This window comes from Echinococcus granulosus (assembly GCF_000524195.1).
Source record: "Echinococcus granulosus chromosome Unknown EG_S00033, whole genome shotgun sequence".
Lineage (NCBI taxonomy): Eukaryota > Metazoa > Platyhelminthes > Cestoda > Cyclophyllidea > Taeniidae > Echinococcus > Echinococcus granulosus.
Genome location: NW_020170413.1, coordinates 199928 through 225995, shown reverse-complemented (window position 1 = coordinate 225995; position 26068 = coordinate 199928). Strand labels below are relative to the sequence as shown.

General features: G+C 42.3%; 3 protein-coding genes across 3 annotated transcripts in view; 1 reads left to right on the top strand and 2 right to left on the bottom strand. All coding sequences in view use genetic code 11, as the record gives it.

Annotated features, from left to right (window-relative positions):
• The window catches only part of EGR_04917 (hypothetical protein), a gene marked incomplete at both ends in the record, with an annotated part of 4750 nt that extends 4277 nt beyond the window's left edge, over positions 1-473 (bottom strand). Inside the window, one exon of the mRNA XM_024494166.1 lies at positions 372-473. Coding sequence (XP_024351403.1) covers positions 372-473 — 102 coding nt within the window. The remainder of the gene's footprint in view (positions 1-371) is intronic.
• Positions 474-657: 184 nt separating this feature from the next.
• Positions 658-12739, top strand: EGR_04916 (LIM/homeobox protein Lhx9; the record flags this gene model as incomplete). Its single annotated transcript, XM_024494165.1, has 8 exons — positions 658-704; positions 926-1034; positions 8319-8423; positions 8474-8560; positions 10272-10507; positions 11618-11895; positions 12069-12280; positions 12542-12739. 8 exons carry the CDS (start codon positions 658-660, stop codon positions 12737-12739), a joined length of 1272 nt encoding a protein of 423 aa, XP_024351402.1.
• An 81-nt stretch (positions 12740-12820) lies between these two features.
• EGR_04915 (Protein dpy-19) lies at positions 12821-24799 on the bottom strand (the record flags this gene model as incomplete). Its single annotated transcript, XM_024494164.1, has 12 exons — positions 12821-12893; positions 13959-14152; positions 14660-15007; positions 16367-16660; positions 16734-17072; positions 18622-18812; positions 20171-20236; positions 20418-20781; positions 22103-22516; positions 23501-23649; positions 23698-23776; positions 24482-24799. The coding sequence occupies 12 exons, from the start codon at positions 24797-24799 to the stop codon at positions 12821-12823; spliced, it is 2829 nt and encodes a 942-aa protein (XP_024351401.1).
• Positions 24800-26068: the final 1269 nt, after the last annotated feature.

Here is a 26068-nt window from a genome sequence, read left to right as displayed (position 1 = left end):
TGATGGAAGACACATACTGAGGCTGACAATGGAGAATCGTCGTCAGCAAGACAGGTGGGCCAACTGCTAGATTATAGTGGTGAGCGCTTGACACGTTTCGCTACGAGAGCATTTACCCATTCCACCTGAAAGCCTCAAGATTAAGCGCCATTTGCGGTTTGGCCAAAAATGTTCCACCACATTCGAGAAAGTTGCAATGAGGACGATTCGGCAAAGCAGAGAGGCGGTAAGGCTCATTCACTTACTCATGTTGAAGGGTACAATCAGGTCTGGTGCCAGATAGGTGGTTCTCCGAAGTGCCTGTCTGGGTTTAATCTCCTGGGTTTCCGCATTTTTTGAATCCACTTGACTTGTTTAGCGAAATCGCCTACCTGCTTATCGCCTTTAACTTTCCCTTCTCTCTTGTCAAAGTCGTTTCCCTCTAAAGCCACACACGGGGGCGGGGAGACAGTAGATGGTCCAGCATCTACCATGCGTGTTCTACCATTAGACAGAGGCTCATCTCCTCACGGGGACGTAGACGTCCTTTTTATTGCCAACTGCTCTGCCTCGATATTTGCTCCACGAATCGCATCAAATGGTAGTGAGAAGTGGTATTAAGAGGCCTGTCAGAATCAGGAAATGCCACACAATACGATGTGCATTGTGAGTGTCAGTATGCGCTTCCTTCTCTGTTGGCAGAGCGAGGAGAACGCGACGGTGATGTGAGCAGATGTGAGGAAGGTACAAGGGATGATAATGGGTGAGACTCCCTCTGCGACGAGGTCAAGTACAGAGGCTGAGGGTTGAAAGTATAGCAAATTCCTTCCAGCCTGAATACTGATGTCGTAAACGGCTTCAGATGGTATGATAGGAGCTCTCCTTGGTCATTAATACCGAATGGTTGTCAACTCAGCTGCTAAGCGTTAGGATGTGTTCTTTGTAGGGTCTCAACTTTTCGAGAAAAGGCTACATCCTCAACTGCAAATCAGTCGAGATGGATTGGATGTATTCACTTCACAATTGACAGTTTGCAAGAACTGCTTGTGATGAAGGTAAGTCAAAGTGCTTGCCTTTTGTGGTATGCCGTTGTCACACCGTCTCTGACTAGCTGCAGCTTTCTTGAACCAGTTTTTAAAATATAAGATAAGCTTCAGGGGTGGACACATCTGATTGGGGATGGAAATATGGAGCGTTTCCACCTCCAAGTGAATGACGGTGGGAGAACTCCCAGTTCTCCTTCTTCGATGATAAATTCCTCTTGTTCTTAAGACAGTGATCAAAATCTTTGCCGAGTTCTTGTGACTTCCATCCAAGGGTCTTTCGACTGCCTCTTTAACCTCACATCGCAATGCGTCATTGGCTGTGATTCCTAGAACAGGGATTAAAGCACTTGGATTAGCTTGCCAATCCGATCTTCTCTGTGGTTCTGGCAGATGTCCTCCCCCTTGAAGTGATTTTCATTTTAACTGCTTCAGAAATCAAAATACGGAATTAATTGTCCAATATTCTGTGTCAATTTTCCACTTCTCTCGTGCAAAAAATTGTGTATTAATGCTGTATATTTGAATATTTCAGTTTTTCTGCAAAATTATTGAAGAATAGTCAGTAATCATCGAAGAGGCGATTTTCTGGATAAAAATGACACCTGATCTCTGTGAGCCTCATCAGTTCAGAAGTACGGACAGTTTTGTCCACCTCGTGAACTGCCTTACTGAGACGCGATGGCTTTGAATTGTTCAAAGTGACAGGATGATGAGGTACAGAGAGTGCCAACCATGCATCAGGTGCAGTTTCCAAGACCATTTACCCAAATCTAGGGCCAACCTATGAAATAGGCGAGGTGAGAGGATTCCCACAGGTAGTGCTCTGCTTTCTTTTAACTTTGTTCCCGTGGCAAAACAGCACTGCCTCATACCTGGATCCAAATCAGCTTACTAGGGGAGTTGAGGAGGCACCACTTAATAATTTCCTTAATCCTAACTATTAAACTCCTTTCGTAAAAGTTGATTTTTTTAGTGGTGATGCCTTCTTACCCATCAACCATCCAACCATCTTTAAATAACGTTCTGCATTTACGATAATAGTGGGTATATGAAACTCTACTATAGCTGAATTTCACTTGTTTATTTTGTTCACCTATGCAGTCAGTCCAACAGTCGTATAAAATTAATGGTTGTAATTCGTGGTTGGTTGAAGGTTGCATGCCAAGTCTTTTAATCACTTCCGTTCAGGTAGTTTACATATAACTCCCTCCTCAGGTGAATACTCTTTAGAGGTATCTGGCATGCAAAGATAGCAAAAGGAACGGGATTGCTAAGCAACGTTAAGGCTATACAACAAAACTTTTTTACGTGGTGATTTACAGCTAATTTAAAAACGAGGAGTGGAAAAAAAGTGCATTGGTGGAATCCGATATAGCTGCGGATTAACCGTATGCAGCATTAAAAGTCAACACATTTCACACTGGATTTCTTAAGAGAAAAAGCGTTGAATAGAAATACAATGCTTAAGCATTCCAGTTTAGTGATTTTTGGTCAAAACTTATATTAGTTAGACTTGTAATGTGCTAAATGTTGTTGACCTCTCAGTTTTAATGGTGGAGCACTTAGGCACCCCGCAAGACGACCTGGCCTAAGGGTAATGTCACAGGTCCAAGCCCTGCTCTACGTCGAAGATACGTATACCGCCCGAGTATAATGTCGTCAATCTTCTTTTGGAGGGTCACAAAGCACTGCAATGCCCTTACGGGAACTAAGTAACATCTAAAATGTATGGGCGATTTACTCATTTATACAAAAGGCAAAGCTCACTCGTACGGTCTAGAAAGTCGGTTCATTAATGACACCAATGATCTAAAAAGACAAAAACTTTCAGATAAGAGTCAAAACTTTCACGTGCTTTATTAAACTGGCTCAAAAAGGCAATCGTGGAAACGAGGGAAAAATAGGCATGAATTATTTTTAAAAAAGTTGCAAATTAAACCCACAACTTAAAAAACCTCTTTGTCTGCAACGGGGATTACTAAGCAGGCAATTCTTCATATCATCAATAAGATAATTTGGTATTTTACGGAATTCACTAATCGAAATACGCGAAAGTGTCATGCTGAAAATTTGACTAGAAACTTTAAGCAGCTCAATAAAATTTTAAGTACTATTAAAAAAAGCTAGCTTTGCAAAATTCAAGCCTTTTTTTAGGTTACCAAGTTTGGGGTTTTGTTTTACATTATCAGTGTTATAGCCTGAAAGTAAACTGGGCTCTTTTGAAATGGCTGCAAATCTAGCAAAAGCTGGGCTTTATGTCGATGATTTCAACAAGCTACGGATACTAGACCCATCAATAACGCAAGCCACTGCAGATTTCAAAGAAGAATGCGCTGGTTTTATAAACAGTAATCAAATATTGCTTCGTTACTTTAGCCAGTTTGTTTTCAGCGCTTGTGATAGGCTACTCAACTTCAGAAATATGTACTGTTGATGTATCTGTGTTGTTATTTTGGTCTTTAGTTAAGCTCTTTAGACAAGTGAACAGTATTTTTGAAAATATGGGAGTGGTGAAAAGGTTGTGATAGGATTTGAGATGAGTGCCTAACTTTACAGATGTTGTGGAAAACTACCTGTAATTTTTTGTGGATTGCTTTTGCTCGTTTGGAGTTTTTTAGTGCGGATTTTCGGAACATGCGGTTACTTGTGGGATGCCTAGAATTTCCTTAATTTACATATCAATTCTGTGTTCGAATCATATAACCTTCAAGAATTGATTGTGCTGCTTTATTGCTTGTGCATAGACTTTTAAGAAGTAGACGGCACACATTCTTTCTTTCTTCTTACGATATGAATACATAATAATTTCGAACGAAGCTATAAGCTAGGTCTATTTGTGCTGATAAAATGTAAGTTTACTGAATAATATTCGTCTTTAAAAGAGACCGAGGAATTCCAGTCCGTCACAAAGACAGTCATGGAGCTTTTTGAGACCATTTCGACAAAGGTTGAAAAAATGAAAATTAAGGTAAAATAAATGGCTTGTTGACATTCTTTTTTCACTTTAAGTAATTCACAAGCTTGCCATGTAGAATGCTTGGCTCGTGACTTATGCAGCCGTGTTTACTTAATTGTAATCAGTAGCATCAATATATAGTGCATCTGCTCTCGCAACCAATTGGAGTCAATTGACCGAAAGAAGAGGGAGGAGCAAGAACTACTGGAAACGCGGCTTCTTGAAGCTCGAATCGAATGCGAACGGTAAGACTGATTATTTAAATCGTTCAGAAAATCGTCACAGTTGATCCAGGGTGCATTTTGGCTTTGTAGATTAGGCACTTTCTAAAGGCGCAATGAAGATTGAGAGTTAAAATCCAACGGATTTTTCTGAAATTCTAGGAATTTTGAAGTCCTGCAGAACTAAATAAACCACACTAGCAATAGCTTAATCTACAGCCTACCTGAAACATTAGGCTCATTTTAGTTAGGCGGTATTTAGAAAGCCTTGCCTTAAAGCACTATTTAAACAAACAATCCGTCTTATCCATGCTGATGGGTGTTGTCCCTCACAGGCCAAGTTTTTACACTCCGCCGCTGTTGACATTCCCATGACAGGTAGTTTGACAGACCCTGGTTCTGATAATTGACTGTGAGCCTTCAAAATGTCAGTCGTTTTTGAGGGCTGATTTTGTGTTTATTATTTCTTGGTGGAAGGGGCTTTTGGTTTGGTCGATATTAAACAAAAATTACCCATACTTTGCAAAATGCACACCCGTAGAACGTATTTCCGCTTTTAAGTTTTAGGAGGCAGCTATATTTTGTTTCCAGTGAGTGAGAATGGAAGTGGACGCATCTTTTGACTGTCACTAAGGAAAATTAGAGGATTCTTATGGGAATTATTTGCTATAACTTGTGTTTTATCGGCAAGTCTATTGGATTAGACGGTTAGTATATCTTTGCTTAGTAGTTTTTGGTTTTAACCGATGAACTGTCGGTGCAATGGTAGTAGGTGGGCAAACTCTCCCACCTCTTACTAACGTATAATTTTAGTGTAAAAAGTATCTACCACTTTCTTTCCCCCGCAGGCACTTCCATTTCATTATTCACCCCACCAGTTTAAGACTAAGATGATACGTAACCGGTCTCCTGGTCTCCTGTCGGGAAAAATTTTATCAGTGTCAAGCTCTGCCATTCGCTTGATCATCAGCTTTGTTTTTTCCTTTGACAATGCATTAACGTAGGCCGTTGTCATCTGTATGAATTTTTGGAAAATAAATGAATAGCCTTAATGTGATTCGCAAAATGCCTCTGAAAGGCGAACTTGCATACATGAGTAGGAGTAATCAGCAGATGGAAACACATTCCGCCTCCTCCTTTCCCCGTCATGTTTCCTTTTGCCCTTTCCCACCCCCTCACCCCAGTCCTTTGCGCTTGCAACGTCACTCTGTGCCTCTAAGACACGCCACGCATGTATAAAACCCATCCACAGTCGTTTAAACGACGAAAGTTAGTGTGTAGAGGGGCGAAGAATGTGGCTGGCTGGTGTTTTGAAAATCTCTGCACCTGCCATGGGACAGTTACAGCGGGTAGTCAATTATCCTTGCTGACTCCCAACTGTAGCTGTCTGTACTCCCCCTATCCCCCGCCCCCTTGCTATCTTTGCATGGCATAATGACACTGGCCACAGCAACGCGGCTAACTCGGTTCGACTTGAATGGGGGATGAGGCTGGAAGAGGAAAGAGGATGCGAAGGGGGAGAAAGGCAAACAAATGTATGTGTGTATGGGCATGTGTGTCTGGCTTGTTAAAAAAGGGGAGGGAATGGAAATTTACTTGCTGCTTCTGCTGATGCTTTTACCGCCATTAGTGTGCGTTTGCTTGACAAAATGCAGGTGCACGTCGTGGAGATAACCATTTTGCTTTTTTTCCAGAAAGCGGTCGAGAAAAGGAGGAAAAAATGGATTGTTAAAAATCCGTTGAAGGTTTTTGGAGCTAACTTTGGTAGATTATTTGAAGAATTCTCCTTCAGAGCAAGTTGGAATTGGAGGGATGGAGAGTTTGACGACAGCGTAAAGAGTGATGTGGTACTCCTTTTCCAAGGAGAATGCGTCTGTTTTATGTGCGTTCGTGCGTGTATCTCCTGTGAACCATTCACTAGATGGAGGCAAAAATGATTGCGGTTGAGATCTACCCTCTCGGCGCAACTCGAGGGGTAGAGGACAGAAATTTGTACTGAGAAATAGCTAAAATTAGCCAATCAGTGATCTGGTGGAAGGCTCTGTCTTTCTTTTAGTGGCCTAACAGAAAGTCTTTTATTGAAAACCGCAAAATTTACACGTAAGAGGGCCTCATGTCGTAATTTTGGAGAGGAGAGGTATACAATCTTTCCTATCTTGCAATATTCCTCAAAGTCGTGATATTTTGCCGTTGCTGACATGCAATAAACACTTGATGAGATAGCAAAACAGGGTAGACTTGAGGTGGAACCGGGGGTGGATTGAGTGGAGACGCTTATTATGGCCTCAAATGGTTAATACGTTTAAGTAATGTGAAGAATAACTTTAACTGAAGCAGTTTTCATCTCAGCCACTTAAATAATGGTTTAATAAATCATTTTGAGGAGCAGTTGTTTCAAAATCGAAGGGATTTTCTGTAGCTATTTGAATTTTTTTCCAATAATTTACTGTACAAATGAATTCATTTTCTTCGTGTTTCCCCAATTCTCTTAAATTCTGCATAACTCATGATTACACATAAAATGGCTTTTTTTCTGAAACATTTTAAAATTAATTCTGGTTTAAAATTAACTTAATAAAAGGTGTTACGCAGGGAAAAAGTGAGGAAGGTATTTAGCAACATTTTAAGCAAAATTTAAATTTGATTGTCAACTTCCCTGACTTTACAAAAATTTTATTTGTTTATAAAAAGCAAAAATAAAAACAGTGTAGTTTTACTGTTTTATGTAAAAATAAAAAACTGGTTGGTTTTAATCCGATCGATTAAGCCTGAGGTACCTCCTTATAGATTTTTTGTCAGTATTGATTTCCTATATTTATTAATCAGGAATCAGTTATGCTTGTGCTATTTTAATTGGAAAAGGAACCTTTTTCACTGCTCTTCACGTTGGTACAAATATTTTTTTTCTAACAAAAGGTTAAATAAACTATAGCGGTGTAATAAGGTCATTTACAATTCCAGAAAGCTTTGTCAATTTTCTTACGTGGTCAAATTATTAAATCGTTTTTAAAAATAAGTAATTTGATCGGAAACTCTTTTCAGTGGACTTTTCTTCTGCCAGAATATTTTTTTCGGGGGAGAGACAGGCAGTTGAAGCGCCTTCACCCTGCGGTCGCCATAGTGTATAACGCCTGACCATCAAACAGTAGTTGTGTCATTCAGGCAAAACCCGAGTAGTTTTACTACCGAAAGACGAACCTGATATTGACTGACTTATTTCCCTTGAACATAAAAAACAATATGACAGGCTATTTATGACCATAGCAACAGATATGGCCTCAAGGGTCACATGTCATGACTAACGCCGGCGCAAGTTGTTGCAGTCAATGCTGCCTTGAAAGTAGAAGGTTTTTGAGCGATCACTTAACCATACAGGCAATTTTTCTTATTCTAAGCACTCCAACCAATGGGTGATTATTTACCTACTCCCTTTTAGTTTTGATTAGGTGCAAGCTAATCTCAAACATCGATTCTGTTTCTCTAATACCAGCTGGTAACCTTGGGGCTGCTACCGGATTGGTTCACTCCCCTTAACTTGCTTCTTCTTGCAGACTTCGATTGCAACTTCAATCTTTGGAAAATGTTGAGGCTGAACAAAAGGAATTTATACAAAACTTCCTCAGAGACCGATAAAATGTTGATGCTATGGATTATCTCACAATAAAAACTATGTTTGCTTATTTTAGTTCTGCTTTTAAACTCGAGTTCTGATTAAAAATGCGCAGCATTTAACCTGTTTGGTTTAAAATTTTATAAAGAGGTACATTATTTCCTAATATCATGGAATATAAAATAAATTAATAAGTCAAAAAGGCCGTATTTTGCTTTTCAAGTAAATAGATTGGACCTAACATATTATTAGGAACAAAGGATTGGTAAGAATAAATGAATATTGCCTTCCAATCGCATGAATGGTAACGGTTCCATTTTATCCTATTTTTAATTCCTTTTCCATTTGTAAAGTGACCCATTGGAAACTTAAATAGCTATGATGTAATGTGAATGTTTCGCTATTAATAGTTCAAAATAACTAACTTATTAATTTTTTATGTAAAATGCTTAAAATCTGCTTTGAAAGATTTGACTGATGCCTCGTCATCCCTTTTACTCTATCAGCCAATCAAGACACAGGGGACGGACGCACGAGCTTTCCATTGGTTGGCTCAATCCAATCAGCAGTGGAAGCGCTATCGAACCACCATGCGGACCTCTTGGGCACCAGTTAGTCCCGTCCCGTCACTATGGCGCCTGCATTAAATTATTTTCGCCAGTTGTATAGCTTCATGGAATGCTCGCACGCTCTAGAGGAGGGATTTCTTTCCGTGGATGAGTGTCACATTCCAGATACTTCAAAGCACGTGAGTTGGTGACAAGTTTCACATGCTGACTTTGTGATTAATTTAAGTGCAGAATTGGCAAGGGTCTACTCTTTTTATCTGTCTTTTTTTAAATGACTGTACGTAGTTCAAAGCGGTATTTTAGAAGCCTTTTGTCAGAATTTCTTTTTCATTATGGTTCGGAGAAGTTTTGGCCTCGTCTACTTCTGTCAGATTTAAAATTTATTTTTCCTAGAAAATGTCGGTTTTAATTGATGATTTTTGTAGCTTAGCAGTATATATTTCGTTTCTTCTCCTCAGGTTTTTGGTAGACTTCACGGCCCTGAGTTGTAATCTGCCAAAAATTTCCTTCAAAAACAATTTATTATAGGATTTCCTTTTAGATTTCTTGAAACTTTTGCAAAATTGCTCAATTTTTCGACCCACTTTTTTGGCAGGATCACAAGTAAATAATGCTACATGGTATCATTTTTGGACAGTAAATTTAGTATTTTAGCCCTCTTTTTAACGCTATTTAGTAACTCTGCGTCAAGAGATAGTTATTTGAAACTGTAGCAAACAGAGAAGTATCTTTTCACTGTTTTTAATTCCCTTTTCTTCGGCAAATTATCAAATTTATTTATAGCACCCAAGCTACCCTTAAAGTTACAATTAAACATAAATAAGACTTGAGAGATAGCGGTCTAATCGCCACCACAGGGAAGCTAAAGGATGTGGCAGCAGAGTTCCACTTTACTGGGATAGAGGTCGCAGTGGGAACAAAGGATGAGGGTCCGCGTACTCTCGTACCCCATCTAACTACGTATAATTTCGCTATATATTATTGCCTAAAGCATGCGCTACAATCATTTGATGTAAGGTTTCAAACATTGAACAATTAAGTAACTAAATAAATGATTCGTGAGTATAGCAGATACAAGCCTTTAAAGTTGTTAAAACGAAGGCGAGACCCTTAGGATTCTTCCCCTCTATCCCTTTCAATCAATAGTTGTGTATGTATTTTGAGCAATTTTTTGACAGTTGCTCTCGTATGGACGTCATCATTAGAGATGGATCCAGTGAATAGACATCTGAAGTTAATTCTCTTCAAGCGCCGCAGTGTCGTCGTGCCTTTGACTTCTACAGTCCAAAGTCATTGAGGTTAAGTCAACATAGGCACTGTGGGGGGCATGAGGGCGGCAGAATGGTGCAGTTCATGCTTTCCCTCCTCCCCCTCTCCCCCCATCTTACCCATCCCTTCTCCCCACGTGGAAATGCTCCCTACAGAGATTGACATTCAAATTCACCTGGCGGCTTTTAAATGACCAGCTGAACGACAGTTGATTGGTCGATCGACTACTGATCATTTCACGAACATACCTTATTAAAATGGGCGAATCAGGAACAAAAAAGGACGGAACGATAAACCGCTTTAACGGGTGTAGAAAGCAGGAATAAATGACGGTTTTCAAGTCTATGAAAGGGAAATATTGTAATTTCATCAAATTTGTGCCTCCTTTCGACATGAATAATTTACAAACGAAGGTCCTTCCTCTTTTTAAGCAAAATTGCAGGACAAAAACGTGGATTATAGGGTAAATTTACATCTCAACGAAGTTTTAATTGTATAAAATGGTGGTATTTCGAATACTTACTACATCAAAAAGGCACGTTATCGATAAAAACCGGTTAAAATACAATTTAGCTGACAAATAAATAGTAATATTTTTCCATCTTACTCCCCAAAAACTAGATAGGGGATTTGGTTGTCAGTCCCTATGAGGCCACTTACGAATATCCCGACCAGCCAATAAACATCGTCTGCGCTAACTGCAGCAAACCAATCATAGAGCGGCATTACCTCCTAGCCGATGGCCAATTTTGGCACGCGACATGTTTGCGATGCGCGCTTTGCGGTTGCGATCTCCAGTGGCAAACATCGTGTTTTCATCACAAAGGGCGTCTGCTCTGTTGGCAGGATTATGCAAAGTGAGCTGATAAGGGAAAGATGCAATAACGTCACCCTTTATCCCTATCTTTTTCCAAAGAATTATTTCAACTCAGTAAATTGATTCGTGCATCTAAAGCTACCTCTTAGTTGCTAGATTACAGAAGTTTGTGCTGATGTCAGCATAATTTGCAACAATGACTTATTTTGGCCCATAAGGACCTATCAAATGCACATATCTACATTTAGCGAGTAGTGTGTTAATTCTCAATGTGTTTTACACTATATTCCTGTTATTTTGAGCCTTTATTTCCTGAAATATCCGTTGAAGCCCGCCTGCATTGCAAGGAGAGATGAACCTTACTGAGGAGCTGCAAGCCCATTTCCTCAAATTCGAAAAAGAACAGACGCTCCGTGACGAACCAGTAGACGATGATGCTTGATTTCGAGGAGAATCCTTCATCCTTGGAGATTAGTGCAGGACTGACCTAATTGCACTTATTGGCTGGCTAGAACAACCTTTACTAACGTTAGACGTAACCCGAATGATGAAAAAGTTCGCTTATGTCCCCATAAACTGAAGAGGGGAAGTAGTGAGGGAGGCTGCGCAAATGAACCCCACCCCGTTTTCATGTGCTAACAATCGAAATGAATAGGCATCAGGGTTGACCAACTTGGTATTTTTCACGTATTTTACGTGCATTATCAAACGCATCTTGTATTTTGAGGCGTGTGCAGACTTGCCTAACTTGTAATGAGATCCGACATTTACGATGCGAAGTGCTAAGTGAAAGGAGATATCATTGACTGCCCTCATTACCCAGCCCATACTTCTTGGAGATGAACCACTTCATGCCCGGATGAATGTACGTTGGTGTGTGCGTGTTCGCCGTGGACCGAGGAAGAAGCCGTATAGTTTCCACCTCTTAGGAATGCAATCTATCTCCTCAACACGGCACACCTCAGTAGAACTCGATAACTTCACATCGTTGGAATCAAGATTACGTAAAAAAGCCCTTGGTATTTATATGAGTTCGAAAAGAACGTAGACTTTACTATCTCCTATGTGAAGGCATGATTTGGAGGCTTTAAACCTGATAGGTGCACGCCAAGGTCATCGGACTATACACATTTCTCATTGGCCATTACAGTTGTACTACATGTCCCACCTGTGACCGACGTTTTTGCGAAGGCGATCTCGTCATTTCCTTTCAAATGGGTTTGTCCTTCCACGTTGAATGTCTTCGATGTCGAACATGCGAAGCGACTTTTCAAATTGGTGACCGATGTTTCGTGGAAAACGGTGGACGTCATGGCGTCTCCTGTCTCACCTGCCACCATCTAAAGCCGCGGAAAACACGAAGTCGCCCTGCCTTTTTTCAGATGACTTCAAACTTCACCACCTCGTCATCCTCCTCTTCTACTGAAGGTAAAAGTCAGGAAATAGTGTGCAATGTTTCCACATTACATCTGAAACGTGCGATAATGACGAGACAGATCTCTGCCGCCTTGTACACTCGTGTTTTCTAATAAGGAAACGACTTCATTAATTCCTGCGTAACCAACGTGGATCAATTACAAACCATCCTTACTGCTTTACAGTCACCGGTGGAGAGATTCAGGGAAAGGCAAAAAACCGCCCCATCTCCAATGCTTCCATCGCTTCAGATAATTCTCAGAAACGGATTCGAACCTCCTTTAAGCACGATCAACTTCGTCTGATGAAAGCCTACTTTAGGATGAATCAAAATCCCGACTCAAAAGAGCTACGACACCTATCAGCTCAAACCAGCCTATCAAAACGCGTCCTTCAGGTCAGATGTTGCATTGGGATATTTAGTGAAAATATTACCAAAACATAAGTTATTTTATGCCTTTTTGTCTATTACTGTTGCACACTTGTTTTTTACTCCTAATCAGTGCATCAAGTTCCGCTTCCTTATGACTTAAGTGTTCCTGTTTTGGCATCCTATGCTAGACAATAGGGTTTTTAAGATAAATTAAAGTAATTAAACTATTTATAGAAAAGTATTTAGACTTTAACCATTTGCATATCACTATGCCAAATATTACAGGTTTGGTTTCAAAACGCCCGGGCTAAATATCGTAGGTGGACAACAAATTTGGAGGTTAAAGCCAATGAAGTACAAACCCCAGAGACTGGCGACAACCAAATGCCAACGGACACAAGCGAGGACGCCGCGACAATGGAGGAGCCCACACACTCGTGTAGTTTTGACTCGTCATTCACTCACAAAACGAGCATTGTATGAACCCAAACCACGCATTCATTATCGTTAGCCTAAGCGCCAAATTTAATATATCTTCTAACATTGTGCATTTCCGACGAAGGATCAGGCATGGAAAAATGGATAGGCAGCCGATTGGACGAATGAACGAAGGAATGAGGCACTCCAGAACGGGCAACTGAGGAGGTGAATAGTTCGACGAATGATCGAGGGAATGAATGAACCAGAAATGCACTAGTGGAAGTTTGGATGGACAGAATGATGAATATGACAAAAATGGCTGGTAGGATAGATAAGTTGGAATTAATAGATCCAAAGCAAATGAATGCTGGACAGAACCTATTTGCATAGATAAGCGGCTTGGTGAATGAGTGAACCGAGAACGGACCGGTGGACAACCAAGTAGCCAAAGATGGATGTTAGAGAAGCGGATAAATAAGTGGGCCCAAAGATGGATGGAAGAGATGCATTAAATAAGGGTTGACGACCAATTGAATATATTAAGGTGTTGACAGATAGATGAGCGTTCTGATGTGAGAATGAACAAAAGAACGGGCTAAGGAGTGGATAAAAGAGAGGTAAAAAGTGAGGGACTCAATCACATCAATAGATGGATTACACGGTAATCGGGTAAAGTTGGGAACGAATAAGTGAGCGAATACCTAGAGGGATGAATGACTAGGCTCCCAAAAGGGTTGGTGCAATAATGACTACTTGAATGGAGAGTTTGGAGGATGAAGGAAGAGTTTAACTCCAGACTAAAGTTGACTGACGGAACACACCAGAATGGCAAAAGGAATAATTAATGAGTGAGAGAATAGCCGAAAGAATGGAGTTACATTTAGATGGACGAGAGAATGAATGGACTGACAACTGACTGATCGATTGGACGTGGACGGATCGGTAAAGCAGAAATGCACAGGCACATGAAAGGGAAACGAATTCGAACAAAAAGTAGACGGACGAGAGAACAGGTGGAAGAGAAGCGTACGTCTACGGATGTGGGGGTTGATGAAAGAGGCAAGAATAGAGGGAAATGGAAATATATGAGGTAAAGAATCGCAAGATGATTGCAAGAGTACGCTTGTACCCACGAGGCCCCTCTACGCCACTAATTAGTAAAAGCAACAACACCTAAGACAATATTACAAGTAAAATAATAATATACCATTGAAAACGACCAACAAAAACAAATGCAAGTTAAGGAGCCACACGCCACACAACCAAGGTACGGTCAATCGACCTGAATACGGGGCTAAAAAAACGTGAAATTGACTCCGGTAGAGGCGCTTCCTCGAAAGCAGCTTTACATAGTGGACCTGGGGCACCGGGACCAGCCAGTGTGGGATCAAGGAGGTCCCACAACTCCACTGAGGAACAGCCCGGCTTCGCTCCGGGGCTGAGGCACCAATCACGCTCCATCACAACGAAATCAACCTATAGGCGGGGAGCAGAAAAGAAATCTTTTACTCAAAAGAATTAAGCAGAAACGCACTATATCGAGGGCTTTCAATGGCACTCATCACCTACGTTACTCCTGGAAACGTGGCACTACGATCGCATGAAAGTACTGTTAGATTGGTAGTAGAGGTGGCAAGCGGAGAGATCCAAAGGCACTTGAAAGATTTTGATTAACTCGGCTATTAGATGCTGAATCAACTTGGAACTTATGAATGGATGCTTCATAGATAACCTAAAAAGCTCAACCGATCTCTAACCGTAAAAAAGAGGCGACATTTCATTTGGTACCACAGAGTCACAAACAAATTGTGAGAGTTACTGAAACAAGAATGCAATAAATACCAAAACTTACCAATCAAGGTACCGAAAAATTCGCGATTACGAAATTTGCTACAACACAATTTTCCCACATGAATTGACCAACAAAGCTACTCACAACCATTTCAGTAGCACTTTATTGAGGCGTGAAAATGACCAAATCACCTTTAAAACGTGCCGGTAAATGCGCCACACCGCCTCCACCGGTTTGCGACTGCACACTGCGTAGGCGAGCTCAGTGCGCCAACGAATCGCGGCGTTCTCGTAGTGGGGATGGTTGGTGACTGCAAAGCGCGCACGCTGACCACTCGGCGTGCTGATTGCCGACAGATTCGACGACGGGAGGGAGGGTACGACGAGTCCGAGGCGCAACGTTGCCATGGTCGGCATGGCACCGCTGAAAACCCATACATCTGGATGCGGCGCTGGTGGTGGAGGCGGCAGTTGGGCTGCCCAATGAAGCAGTGTCTCCATGGTAAAGTCGGAGAATTGACCTCGCTTGCTCCACTCCTCCTATGAAAAAAGTAATTTGCACTTTTGCATTGCCATTACTACTGATGAAGTTTTTAAGTAGGAGGTGTCAGATTGGGTTAACATTACTTGAATGTAATGAGGAGAAACCAATCAAATATGACCGCTTAATGAGTTATCATTCCGATACATCACGTTAGTGCCGTTGCCTTCGAGAAGCGTTTTGTTCAATCCACCTGAGTTAAGGGACTTGATTTGGGAGGTAGCACTGAAGACCGGACGATACTACTAAGTCAGTGCGCTCTGCATACGCATCTCGCTTCGTGACAACGCTTTTCGAAAAGCCATACATCCGAAGGGAATGATGCATATCCCTCTCTTCGCTCCTGACGTTTTACTGGTCTCACACAGTTTGCAGCCTTTTGCGACAAAGTGGCAGATACCCCAAATATTCTAATGAAAAATGCTTTAGATCACAATTTATCACTAAGTATAAATCAACTTAGACCTAAATGATTACTTGGTAGGGGTAGAATATAGCCGGACTCTTGATTTACCTTTTCAAAACCCGAGTTTTAAATCCTCACGAAGGGCACCCTTACTGGACAAAAAAGTCGAAGCGAGCACTCACAGAATAAAACTCCCAAAATAGCAAATTTAATGTCTCTTCCTTTTGACAAACTACGTTTCATCTTTAGAATAACGCCATCAGCGCTGACCGCTGTTACATTCCTGAATACGTGAAATAAGACTACACGCAAGGCAGGCGCGGAGACTGCAGATTACAACCGCACCACGGAAATCCTCTTCAGATTCTCTGCAAATCAGAGAATCGTTCTCATTTTGACGCTATGGAAGCTTCAATTCCGAATACAACCTTCCTCTTTCGGTGCCTAAATTTTCAAACTTCCCAGAACATTTTCCAATTCAGGCTCTGGATTGAATTCATCCCGATTAGTCGAGATCAATCAGCTTATATGCAAGACCACTCGACATGAAATAAGTACGCAGGAATGATGACCACCCGTGAATCCTAGCTCTCGATTACAGACGGGAATTTTCACGCACACCATAGGGGTTTTGCTAGCCCCTTTTGCAAAGCATAAGTTCCTTAATTATTCTTGTTTGGAGCATAACCGATCCACACACAAAAGCACACAATACATTTGAAATTCGTACCCAAATTCTGCATGAATATCTTTTACTTAATTGAAATAAGTAGAGCACAAAAACACGGAGAAAATACTCGAGAATAATCAATGTGACAATTCAAGTATCAAGGGAAACAAAAATTACACAAGAATTAGCTACACACGACGAAGATAACATCAGAAGACAGGTAAATTGATAAAAAAAACTAACAGAATAGGTTACCACTATTCAGTGGAGGCCAGTACTCACTCGGAGGTTGTGCATTCCCCTCTGTGCAGCAAAAACCACCGCTAGGATAAAGATGGTGTGAAGGACTAGCAGTTTTCTCCACGACGGAGCAAATGCAGCAGCGGTGGGGTGGTAAGCACACCTACGCCTTTTCCTCGTCTCCCTCTGATTGATGGACATAATTTGGGGGAGGATTTTTTGCGAACCAAAGTAGAGACGCGGCTGGGCGAGAATTGCCAGTGCGAGGCAGAGTTGTGGCGTAAAAAAGAGCTTCAACCGCATCACCAGCACCGCTAGTACCCCAAATGCGAAAAGCTGGGAACGATGGCAACTTATGACACATCAGTGAGGGTTAACTTTTGACTTGCATACGAAAATTCCAGCCAACCTGCATGATGACAAAGACGGAGATAACGTCAGAAATGAAGCCGGGTGTTGCTCGAGCCAAGAGGATTTGCTCCTGCAGGCACCGAGATTTGAATGAAACTGTGGATGCGCCAGCCTCGCCATCGCTAGCTTCACTGTCATCCTCCACTACTGATCGTCCATCCAACTTCTTTGTCGGCGCTGTCGTTGTTGCTGCTGCCTTGGATGCAGTGGAGGAAGCGGAGGTGGAGATGGTATGGTCCGATCGACAGGGCAGAAGAAGTTGTCGAATAGTCACAAGAACTGCTAACGCCGCGCACGGCAACAAACCGGTCCGTGTCAACTCCAACAAAGTGGACATCTGCAGAGGAGCATCAAGAGGATCTTTGAAAGTGGCTGACAATTTTCGATGCAATTATGCGATCCCATGTGATACTGACATCCGAATGAATGAAGTCCCAATTTCTATCTTGAAAAAGGGGGCGAATAAAGCAGTTGAACCTGAAATTGGGGCGTTCTATTTAAGAAAAAGATAATAAAGGGAACACTCGACTCCTATCCAGCTTTCACAATCGTTAGTCAAATGAGATGGCAAAGAAAACTCCCAAGTCGCCATTCGTTTACTTAACCTCATCACAACAACTTCTGACCAATCAAGAGTCATAAATTCGGACCAATCACCATTCAAAAAAAAATTATGAACCGATATAGGGGGAGAAAAAAACAAATGACGACTTTGTATTTCTCAATTTATCTTGACAATGGACAATTGAGTGGTGAAGTGGGAAATTGAATAGGTCGGGAAATGGAGGTGAAGTAGGAACAGTGGTGGCCCTGGCAAAAGCCCCAATTCCGGCTTTTCGGCATTAAAAAAGTTGCATATCAGCCTGCGTCTCGTGGAGAAAGGCACGTGGATGTGCCATAGCTTGAGGTGGCGACGCATTGAATGCGTAAAACACGCAAAAGGGCTTCATCCAGTCGAGTTTTTTTTTTTTTTTCGTTATAAAAATGAGCTGGATGAATTTACTTGGTTATCGGAGATAAAGATGCTGTCAAAGCAGAATTGTCAAGCATCCATTTGAAGGTACAATTTTCGTCTTTAAATCAGTTAGTGGAAAAAAAACAAAACCTTACTACATTTCTGATGACTTTGTGGTGGTAGGACGAAAAGTTCTCCCCCTAGCCCCTACTCAGAAGTCTGTAAGAAGGACGATTTCCTTTTGAAGTTACGCATCAATGTTGTGGTACACGGAGGTGTTAACATTCCTTGAAACATTCTGACAGTACTTCAGCAAGTACACACACTTCCTTCTCCCACTTTGAGGAAACCGATGTAGCTTCAGCTAGAGCCTACACAGAGGTGCGGAATACAATTGCCACGAAATGCGATGGAAGTACACAAAGATTTGACTGTGCCGTGAACAAAGCTAAGATCGCACCACCAAGTCAACCTGCTTGACCTAATTAACAGAGCATACTTCAGAGGTCCAGTAAAAGCGAGAGAGATTTCGTCGACCGCAAAGAGACGATGTACTTCCAGCAGGTTGCGTTCCTCAGCTATCGTGTGAATAAACGCGTGGGAGTTTGAACAACTCCAGAATTATCAAAAATCGGTAGAAAAGAAGAGGGAAGGAAGTCAAGAAGGGGAGGGGGCTAAGTGAGAACGAAGGAAGAGGACAAGGGCAGTTAAACTGGATATGAATGAAGAGCAGCAAGCTAAAAAAGATGGGTGAATGAACAGATACGAGATAGATGGAGTGAAGGATGCTTGGATGGGTCAAGATGGAAGAGGCGGACGGATCTCAAATAAGTGAATGGATCAGGTATGCGTGGAAAGAATCCAAGGAAAGGAACATATTGGTTTAAAGGCAAAAAAAGACCGGTTATCAAACAGCAGCACCTAGTCTCACCGGAAGAAAGTCGAACGTCTCCGAGCAGGTATAAAGTTGGGTGTGGAAAGTGCGGTTGCCACGGAGGAGTTTCACCTTCACCAGATCCACAATGTGAGCACCGTCGGAGAAATCGACCACCAGCTGCCGTAGCAATAAGCGCGCGACCAACGCCGCCACGAGACAACTCACCACCAAAACGAGGAGATGCGCTACAGTAAAGAGGGAGGGGAAGTCTTCATGTAATGGCACCTCATCGGTTTAATCTATTGTAAAATTAATTAATAGGTGGACTGTGGAGAGAGGAGGAAGAGAGATGGATTTCTGGATGGATGCATGAGTCAGGAATGGCGAGTGAATGGAAATAACGCTGCATGCATGAATGGAGAGGTGAATTCCAAATGGATCGAGGACGGGGAAGTAAGTTCGGGACAAATAGATCGAGAAAAGTGGGTAAATGAGAAATAAGAAGACGAGTTCCTCATCAAGATTTCTGAGTAGAACAGATGCAGCACGACTCAAGGGATGGATAGAGAGGCAACTGTACACCAGTAGTCTACTGCGAGTAGACTACGACGAAGGACAGAGGCTACATTCAACACTTAATCCAACAGAGGGCACCTTCAATCCCTGGTGGCGCATCAAGTGATCAAGTTCGGTCGATCACTCGATGATACAGGGTAGATGTCGACTGTAACTAAGTGAACGAGAGTACAAGTATTTTTGACGTAAAATCTGCTACAAATAGACTACAAAGGCTGCATCCTAAATTGACTATTCGTTACGCGAGTGAACATGAGCATTAAGTACCTGCAAACTAACCATTTGTCACTTACCCTCCATACATTTCTGCTACACTTCCTTCACAAAACGCTGCACCCGCTAATGCGTGCTGCAGTGTCCACGCAACTGGTCACTTGTTAACAAGTCAACATTTAAGGCTGAGACTGATCCACTTGATGCACCTCGGTACGACTGGGTAGGCAATGCATAAATCGAGAAATAGTCGGAAGAAAGTCCTCTTTTCACATGACTTCACTACTTCATACTATCGCGTCCTCCATATTGCCCTCATATTTCTCACCCAGTGATGATGGTCACCCTTTTTCGGCGTTAGGCAATCACGTGGTCGGATGGAAAGTGGAAAAGTCAGACAGGAAACAAAAGTGAGATAAAAACAGAGGCAGCGTGAACCAGGTTTTTCTCTTGACTCGTGAAGACTAAGACTTGCATAAAGCCTGATTTGCAATGTTATCATAAAACAAGCACTCGGTCCTCACTTTCGCTTCGGATGGTACCCTCCCCCGCCCCCCTACAGCCCCTTGCATGTCGACGACCTCTGAAAGGCCAATTCATATCGAAGGGGTCGCCAAATACGATCGAGAAGGACAATGCTTTGGCTTCAGAAGTAATGAGATCAAATAAATGGAATTATGGACTTTGCCAAATCATTTTCAACAACGCGTAGATGTATAGATGGCCGTGAATGCGATGGATGGTTCCCAGATGACAAATCGGTGGATCAGAGATAACGATATGGGCTTGGAGAGAAGATGGACCAATTACTTACCACATCGGTTGGCCCTCGAATTCGTCCATTTTCGTCGGTTTAACAGGCTCCAGTGGACGAACAAACCTGTTAAAAAAGACGGGGAAATAGATTAGCCACACCTTAAAATTTCGATGATCCATCGTGAGGCAGGTAGGGGTAGCGATGTAAAAGGGCTAGATGATGATAACAAAGTAACACTGTCCGATAACTATAAGAGAGCTATCACAGGCTACAGTAAAGGGAAATAATCGACTGCATCACGCACCAAAGAGACAACCGACGAGACAAGGTAGATACGCAGAAGTGAGCAGCAACCGATTTCCCAACTGCGCAGCCCACGAGATAACTAGCGCAACCAGTTGACATCCCAACACATCCAGCAGACATCGGGCGAGGCCACTGAGTACCCCAAAGCTGACATTGACAGAGACAGTGGAGGGGGTTGATGGAGGAAAGACTGAAAGGAACGTCACCAAGGCGACAACCACGTAGGTAGCAATGAGAGCTAGGAGTTGTGTGAGTAAGGCGAATTGAGCGAATTGCCAGGGAAGTTGGAAGGCGAGGAGGAGGAAGACGTAGAGGAGGTGAACGAAGGCGTGGCGGTGCTGTCGACGAACAGGCGAAATGTCCTGCACATGAGGCGAAAATAAGAACACGATTGGCCAACATTAAACAAGCTTTGGAGATTCGGAGAAATGGTCACTAAAAGGGAACGGTTTCGCCTTTAATTTGGAAGGGGGTAACACCTAGGTCAAATCAAACCCGCTTTGTACGGTCAAAATTTCAGACTGCCTTACTTACATTAAAAAGATAAAAGGCGCTTTTTTAACCGTACAACATGGTGGGGATGGATTAGTCAGGAAATGCCTTTTGGAAGTACATATGTTGGGCTTTTAAGATCTTACAGGAGACACCTTCGCCTAAAAAAAGCCTTCTAGCATGGGTGTAGTGATAATTTAAATCAAACTTTACTTTCGCCAATTTGGTTGACACAACCCGCAAATTCCTCCACTCTAATTGTTTTCAGACCACCCAAAACTAATCACCACTTCGTAAAGATCGACTACCAGAAGGGCACCAAGAACCAATCATTCAACATCCACCACCAGGCAACACTACGTTCGAACGTGCTTCAAGCCGGTATCTGCACAGCTGCGCTGATTTATTATTCGACGCGAATCGCACGCAAATTTGCGGCTTATCTGCATGAAGGCACCAAATTGCCTAGCTTAAGTGGAGCTTCACAGAATGACTTGTTGCAACTCGTTAGATGAGTGTGCCTTTCTACCTGGAAGAATTGTACAGGACAGATATGCGTTATTTTGTCAGGGTGGTACCCATTATGCTACTCCGCATAACTTTTCTGTTATTTCAAACGCTAGTAAAACGTTGATTAAATTGGATGAATGTTGCGATTACAATGTGCGCGATGTCCAAGTCCACGTCCAGTAGGACAAGCCCTTGACAGATGACTAGAAGATGCATTGCAAACCAATTTACTGTTCCACGTGTGCTTTTGATTGCTTATTGCCTTACCATGGGAAGTGGCTTCTGCATTCCAGTGTTCGTAGACGGAATGGAAGCCTAATGGATCGTCTCCGAACGGTGCAACACCCTTCTACCCACATTTGTAATGTACCGCTGCGTTTCCGAAAGGTTACACTAGTTTTTTTACTTCTGAAAACAAAACCCATTTTCAGAAACAAAACTGAAATTCCAAAGATCATAACTGGTCCAAGAAGGTTTTTGGTCGAAAGAAGGCCCAACGAATTAAGGAATCTAAGAGGCATTTTGCAGTTGTTTAACTTGATCAAGGGAAATGAAATTGTAAAGTCTTTTAAAAAAAATTAGGTATAATGTACGCGTGAATTTCGTGGCCATCTTCACCCATGGGTGATAACGACACCCCAACTCATGCATAAATAAACGAACAGATCCGAGAACACTAACCTGCAACAGCCAAATGAGGAGAGATTGCTGGAGTACAAAAAAGGGATATGCAAAGGATTCCCTCAGCGGAGGCGACCACTGCACTCGTGTGGCCTCCGCGTGGTTGAAGAAGAAGCCCACCAATGGCAACACAGCACCCCAAATCGTGGTGGCCAATGAGAAGACGCTGCCACCGCCACAGCCGCCTCCACTGCCGCTATTGGCCACCTGCCAGCCAGAAAGGATTAATCCCATGACAGTGAGACCAGTGAGACAGAAGACGCTGTTCACGTAGAAGATGGGCGGTTCATGAGAACCCTCGCAACTCAACACCTTATCCCCGGCGAAAGTTCCTATGGCCTCGAGTGGTGGCAAGAAACTCGAATTCACGTTGATCTGTTTGGCTGGCACGGCGAGAGCGTGGGTTTTTCTTATCTGTAGATGAAAAGCAACAATAAAGTGGTGGGATCAACAGGCAGACAAAGAGGCATGAATGCTGATTACCTCAGTCGAGTTGAAAAAAGTGGGAAATCGTGATTTACGGATAGAAAAGTGGAAGAGAATTAAATGGTTGGACGAAGAAATTGTTGAGTAGATGGGGAAACAGTGTATCAGGCAGAAGGTAGATCTTGGATTGAGATTACAAAAAGCGAGATGAATGAATAAGTGGATAAATACTCGAAAAACCAGTAGGAACATAATCAAACATGCGTAAGAGGCGGGGAATGGACGGAATGAGATGTGAAAGTGGAAGCAGTTGACAACTGATTAAACGGATATTTTAAGAGGCAAAAAGATGATTGAACAGAATAGATCGACAGATATTGCGATAGATGGGAGAACAGATAAGATCTCAGACTAGGTCAAAAGAGGGGATAACTGGAGGGTAGATGAGCGTGTAAAGTGGCCATGACTGAGGTCGAATGGACAACTGGACTAAAATTAAGTGAATCGGTGTATAGGGAGACTCGGCAAAGAATGCGCAAAATCGGCAATTAATGAGTAAACAGACGACAGAACTAGTAAACAGATGGACGGCTGAATGTATGAATAGCAGGGGGGCGAATAATTAGGCGACTAAGAAGGTGGATGAATAGATAGCGAAGTGAAATAATAGAAGGATAGAGATAGATATATAGGAAGATGGACGGATAAAGGGATGTGTGAATGTCGTATACATAGAGGGATAGACAGATACAAGATGCACGAATGTGTGTATCCACGTGAGAAGAAATGATAGATGGGAAGATGAATGCATGTAGCATGAACGGGTGGATCCGAGCTGAATGAGTGGATTCACTAAAGACTGATAAGCAGATGGGTGGATATAAAAACCGTATGCGTATAGAAAGACGCACTAATCGTCGATAAATCTTGGGCAGAAGAGTAGGTAAAAAGCCAAACAGAGCGTAAACTCACACCCTCAATAACCACCTCAAAACACTCCGAGTGGAGGAGATCAAAGTAGCGAAGAACGCGATAGAGACCGGCTAAAATCACCTCCGGGTAGACGTTGAATCGCTCCAACACTCGGACACCGTTCGTCACCGCTCCAGATGCTGAGTAGCCTGGAAGCAACCCCCATTCATTCATCTTCCATTCCTTATCCACCTTACCCAACATGCCGGGATATTCTGTCATCGTGTCGTTGAAAAGGCTATCCAGTCCACTGTAAAAGCTCTCAGCCATAAGTATCTAGTTAAGGGGAAAAACAGACAACCGCTGCAAGTCTGCCGTGCATTGCTTGTCGATAAATGAGTGGACTATGCTTCTAGAACACCAATAGGACAAGTAGTGGTAATAATGAATCTGTCAAAATCTGAGCTTGAATCAACTTCTACGCATGTTGATTGCATTAACTAAGATGGATCGAGAGGGTAAGGGCACATCCGTGGATCATAAAACGACGAAGTTTGAATCAAGAATTACTGTACGCGGGGAAAATAAGACACCCAGGTGTAATTGACTAAACGGATGCCAAGGTGTGCGAGAGGAACGCACTGAATGTGAATCAGATTGATAAGGCGGTGATCTTATTTGCGAGAGAGTAATTTGTCGAATATAAAAAGGACAAAAACACAAATGACTGGACAGAAGGTTGGATAAAACGATGGCAGAACGAGAAATTACACCGAACGTCGGGAGAAAGGAATGATAAGGATATGCCTGCAAAGGTGGATAGAACAGAGAGGTGAATGGGAACAGGATGGGTGAAGATAGGATGAAGAGATAAAAGGATGAATGTATGAATTACCACTGAATGTAGAGATGAATGGAGGGCTGGAAAAACAAGCAGCGGAAAAAATAATGGGAGCAGAAAAGTGACAGGCCTGACAGGAGGTAGGACGAAACTAGCCCTATATTCCTCCAAAAGCAGGAGAAATGAGGAATGAAATGGACCTGCTTGTAGAAAGAGTAGTAGAAGGCCATCTCAGATCGGAAGGTCAGCTCGCGCTCGATGTTCGACAAGTAGGCGAAAGAGAGGTGGTTCTCATGCAAGCTGGCCACATGACTGCAATGGATCAGGCCACCGAAAACTGCCATAGCAAACACCAAAAGAGTGCTAGGAAGACGAGAGGGTCGGCGTAGCCTGGGTGGTGCACGCTGAGGCCGGTGAGGCAATGGCGTATCTGCTTCGTCGGAAGAAGAGGAGGAGGCAGAGATGGAGAAGTTGGAGACAGATGACGGACGAACGCCATGCCTTCTGCGTACCAACATGCTTCGAAGGGCCCGCCTGTCTATTTGGAAATTTGCCTCACTCAAAGCCTCTCTAGCTATTTTGCAACGAAGATGGACACATTTGTGCCTAAATATATTCCTTTCATCCGCAACAAACGCTTTCAATTAGCACAGCAAAGGCAAACGCATTAAATGACACCATACGATCCTTTTGTGGTGATTAAAAAGTTAAATAACGGAAAAACACTACAATTGTAGGCCCAAAATAATTAAAGGAGCTCATAGACCAAAAAGCTCACAAAACTGGCTCACTAAAGCTTAGATATGCAGCAGATAAAAAGAAACACAAAAAATAAAATGGATTATGGGACCTTACAAAAACAGCAATCTCTTGGTGTTCTATTCGTCCACCTTAGTACTTCAAATGGCAACAATGACAGCCGAGCATTAAAACAATGTGTGTAAGCCATAAGATTTTCTTTAAAATCATTACATGTAAGCACACATAATTTGCGAGTGCAAGGTACTTTCACAATTTCAGAGTTACAATATATGGGTATAATTTTTTGGTGGAACTTATAATATCATGCCCAAATAATCCAATTGGTATAAATCCAGGCTTCTCATGGTTCCTCCTCCATTTTTTTAAAAACTACTATACATAAAGTTTAATTAGAACACACTTGTTAAAAAAATGTTGCTAATTAAATACTTACCAAAAGGTTAACTGGAGCAAAGGGCATCGCGCGTATTAGCAGTATAAACTAATACCTAGATTTACTTCAAACCATTTTTAGGGCACTTAACATAGCTGCCTTTGCAAGAACGCGTAGCATGTTTCTACCGCCCATTTTCATTCCCGATAGCAAGTAGATCCGTGGATATTTGTCTCCTCTACCGCACCCAATCCTTTTTGCTAAGCTTGGGAGTTGTCCGCCACTGCGCATTTAGCCAGCCATTTTACAGCAAAATCCAGTTGGGTCCTAATTTTTTTTGATATAACTGACCAGAAACCTCACTCGAGGCATTTATTGTACTTGCATAAAGTAAGTTAATAGCCTTGTATTGTAGCGAAGTTGTAGGTGCTGCTTCGAATTTTAATTCCTTCTTAGGCAAGTCCTATCAAGATTCGCTCCCAAGACTCACAGCTTACCGGGCAAATTAAAGAAAGATGCTGCACTGGAACACAGCCGATATAGAACTACCGCTTTTCGCTCACTCATCATCCTGTAATACAATGGTGGTTTATCCCTCGGTTCCGGTGAGGCGCCACTTTTGTACTTCGAATTAGCCCCCTTGTGCCTCGCT